The sequence below is a fragment of the Etheostoma spectabile genome, chromosome 14 (genome assembly GCF_008692095.1).
Source record: "Etheostoma spectabile isolate EspeVRDwgs_2016 chromosome 14, UIUC_Espe_1.0, whole genome shotgun sequence".
Taxonomy (NCBI): Eukaryota; Metazoa; Chordata; class Actinopteri; order Perciformes; family Percidae; genus Etheostoma; species Etheostoma spectabile.
In genome coordinates this window covers 4717396-4721463 of record NC_045746.1, presented here as the reverse complement: position 1 = coordinate 4721463, position 4068 = coordinate 4717396, and the positions used below count along the sequence as shown (strand labels likewise).

At 40.9% G+C, this 4068-nt stretch overlaps 1 protein-coding gene across 1 annotated transcript in view; it reads right to left on the bottom strand.

Moving 5' to 3' along the window:
• Positions 1 to 1304: 1304 nt before the first annotated feature.
• asb4 (ankyrin repeat and SOCS box containing 4) overlaps positions 1305 to 4068 on the bottom strand; it is a 4013-nt gene continuing 1249 nt past the window's right edge. Inside the window, exons 2-6 of the mRNA XM_032535797.1 lie at positions 3993 to 4068; positions 3639 to 3881; positions 3303 to 3550; positions 1872 to 1985; positions 1305 to 1745 (exon numbers count right to left, since the gene is read on the bottom strand). The exon at positions 3993 to 4068 is cut by the window's right edge and continues 224 nt beyond it. Of these exons, the coding sequence (XP_032391688.1) occupies positions 1557 to 1745; positions 1872 to 1985; positions 3303 to 3550; positions 3639 to 3881; positions 3993 to 4068 (870 nt within the window). The 3' untranslated portion in view covers positions 1305 to 1556. The remainder of the gene's footprint in view (positions 1746 to 1871; positions 1986 to 3302; positions 3551 to 3638; positions 3882 to 3992) is intronic.

Genomic DNA, 4068 nt, shown 5'->3' with positions numbered 1-4068 from the left:
TGGACTGCCATAAGGTTCGTGTTGATTAGACCAACAGCACACTACAGGTACAAGCAACTGTTGTAAGATGATGAGGTCACTGAGTGTCACTTAATTATTTTGCTTGAAAAGATACGACACTGCCCTTTGTTTGCTCGGGATTGTTCGAAGAATGAGGAAACTGAAGATAGTTTAAACACTCAAACACATTTCCTTAACTGTTATGTTTGCAGGGAAAAACTACAATCTTGTTTTAGTCATAGCTTTTTAGTGACTAAAACCTTACAATTCATGTTTTCTATCTTTGTATTTGTGTGCACTGTATGATTGAGATGAAGAAAAAGCTCCATTGCCTAATTCAGCCTTCATCTTGGTGTTTCCTGAGGCTGCCAGTTTAGTTTCTCCTCTAACAAAAACCCTATGCAATAGCTCAGCAGCAACTCTCTCTCTCTCTCTCTCTCTCTCTCTCTCTCTCTCTTTCTCTCTCTCTCTTTAGGCGCAAACCTCAGTCTCGTGAGTGCTTCCCTGTATTATCCACAGGCATTAGCATTATCTCATCCTGTTAAATTAAACCTAACACCTGGATAAAATAGACTAAGATGCTCCCATTATTACATAATGCTGTTATGACTGTGATGATTGGCCCTGGTCACAACTAAAAGTCTACCTGAGACTTCTCAAAGTTGTGGTTAGTGGTCTTTCTTTAGGTGAGAATCTACAGTACATTAGTCAGAAAACAGTTCTAAGATAACATCTGATGTTTGAGTTAAGGTGGACATAAGAATTGACAAGGGTATTAGGTTATCATCACTGTTTTCCAGAGTGACAAAACAACCGGTCCAAGTGCATGTCTACATGTGCAGCCCACTGGAAAAACAAGCACTAGCTATGGAGGGCTTTGTCAAGTGTTTGTTCTGCAAATAGCTGAGTATCACAAGAGCATGTGCTTGAGAGTGAGCATCAAGGCAGGTTGCCAGGTAGATTTGGATTCTCCCAGGCAGCACTGTGATAGAGAGACAAGCAAAAGACAAATTGTCTTTACTGACACTCATGCCACTTTAAAAGAGACAGGTAAGGCTCCTGTTGAAGGCACAAATAATAATAAAATATAAAATAATAAAATGACTGCAGAAAGAGAGGTTCTGGGGATAGGATGGTGGTTCCATGTGACCCAGTGGATAAAAATCCTCACTTATATATATATATGTCATTACGTCATTAGCAGAACAATTTGCATTAGTAAATTGCTATTTTCTCACCTCTCGCTTTAATCTCTGCATGTTTCTAGTTGAATATTCAATTGAATTATAATTTGTAATTATGTGTATGGTGTCATGCTAAGTTTCTACTGTCAAACAGCAAAGAGGGATTTCTTAAATTCCAGACAGAAGCCTCTAGGAAAGATTTTTATGACAAAAATATAAAAAGCACACGTTAGCGTCAGCTCCAACTTGCCGCATTTTCACTTTCTATAGTCTGCACACAGGAAGTAAATGTTTCTATTCAAATCGTCAGATCACAGACTGTATGTTAGAGTACCATACAGCAGTAGAATCTTATGAACAGAAGTCTCTTCATCAGTACAGTATCCCCTCAGGTTCCAGTAGTAAATATTTCTTCACAGGATACGGCAGAGACAGCTGTGCTACACCTCTGTGGCAGAGCCTACCCAGGCTGGCTCTGATGGCACATCTGGTCAGGTGGAGCAGGCTGCGAGGAGTGTTGGAGCAAACAGCGAACAAGGAGTCGTAGAAGTCTTCATGTCGCTGAGGAAGCAAAACTGTTGTAATGTAACTTGAAGTATTGGACAAAGTCAATTTGTGACACTCTGACTTAATTCTACACTAAAAACCAAATTCATACTGTCCATGTACAGGAGATCATTTTACTACCTTGTAGCAGTCATCAGGAATGGCAGCCCTCCACTTCTTTGTGGCCTTTAAGCGTTCATAAGAGTTGACCATGATTTCTATCACTTCCGGGTAGTCATAGCATGTCTGCAACACCTGCACAAAACACAAAATATAAAACATCCAACTCGCAACATGAATAAATCCCGATGACATAGCAACTACAATAAAATTGTGCTCATAAGTGTACATAGACATGGTAAAGTTGACTAAAAAGAGGAATAATGAAACACCTTTTTGAAATTGATCTTAAAAAAAAAAATGAAAAATCCAACCTTTAAGGAAACCACTCTTCTTTGTGAGTGAATAATATATCGTAAATAAATAAATGTTCTTCCTTACACACCTCTATGTAAAATTCCCAAAAATGCAGGCAGATTTTTATTTTTAAAGGCCAGTTATTTTATGGATCCAGGATAATATGCATCCTGATAAACTTCCCTTGGGCTTTGGAATAAAAATAACCCCACAGCTTCACATACCCTTCACCATACATAGAGATTGGCATGGGGAACTTTCCAAAAGATCATCTCTCAATGCAAATCTAACCAGCTATTAGGCTAACTGAAATAAAACCATGCTAATCTCTAGGTATGGTGAAAAATATTGGCCTCTTATATGCTTATCCATCCCGTTTAGCATTGACCCGTCTCCCAGAACAGATAATCTTGGACTGACAGGAACCCATGGGTCCCTGCAATCTGACATAGGTGATCATGTATCCCAGTCCAATATTCCTGGACCTTATCACAGGATCATAGAACAGGAAGTAATTGGCCTTCCTCAGTGTTACATTTCCAACAATTTGGCTTGTCTTTCAGACCAATCCTAAACAATCGGGAGGGATTCCAATCGAAGTGATGCATACTCTTTAACTGAATGAGGCGCATCCTCACATTGTGTTGTAAAATTTGAATTTTCCCACAGATTTTGTCCCACTCGTCTTCCACAGTAATACTCAGATCCCTTTCCCATGTCTTTTTGAGAACTGTCCAGGCTCGATCCCCCAGTTTCATAAGTATAGAACAATACCCAGAATTCTCATGACCTTTTCCATACCTTATCTAAACATTCTGGAGTGTTCAGGGCTAAAGAACTGGATCCAAAAATCCCCACCAACAGATGGCAAAGTTGCAAACATCTAAAAAATTGAGACCTAGGGGTTCTAAATTGCTGTACCACATCCTCAAAGGATTTCAATATGCCACAGAGCTACAGAATTGTGTGACAATTTTCCAACAATTCCCAATAAAAAAGGGGCGATCTACCAATACATAACTTTGGATTTCGCAAAACACTTGGTGATTGTGGGGCAAGAACAGGTTGCTCAACACCAGGGTGGGGCTCTCTCAGGAGGCAGGCGTAAATACTGTAATAAATATTATTTGATAACATCAGTCCACCTCTCTGTACCTTGTGGAACTGGGGTGGGTAGATCCGTGCTGTGCTATGGTTGAGCAGCAGCTGATAGCAGATCTTAGGTATGGCCATTGGCCTGACATCAGTCACTTTGAGGAGATATTGTATGGGTGCACAGCCATTCATGTCCATCTTATGTGTGTCTGCTCCGGCCTCCAGCAGCATCTGTATCAGGACGTGATCACAGTTCCAGGCTGCCTTGTGAAGAGCTGTTTTATAGTCCTCTTCTCTGAGATTGGGATCTTGAACAGAAGGGAAATGTTGTAGAAAACAAAACTTAAAAGTCTCCGTGGTACACAACAATGACAATAGAAAAGTCCAAAAACACACCTGCATGGTGGTCCAGCAAGAGGCGACAGACAAGATGGTGATCTTGGCTGTATATTTGTTCTTTAGAGTCAAAAGCCCAGAAGCACGCAGTCATTAGGGGAGTCTCCTGTAGAGAGTTGGCTGCATTCACAGATGCTCCGTGAGTCAAGTAGAGAGCCACCAGCTCTGGGATGCCGAATCTGGCTGCTATGTGCAAAGGTGTGTCCTCCTCATTGTTGTGGCTTGGCATATTGACGTTTGCACCTCCATTGGGGAGCAAAAGCAATTATTATTTTGTAGTTTTAGATGTATTTGCACTTCCATCCATCTACTAATAATATATATCCATCTAGACATGCATCCTTCCCTACTGACCTTTGGAGATTAGCTGCTGGGCACAGTCCACAGACTCCCTGGTGATGCAGTAGTGCAGTGGTGTGTGGCCGCTCAG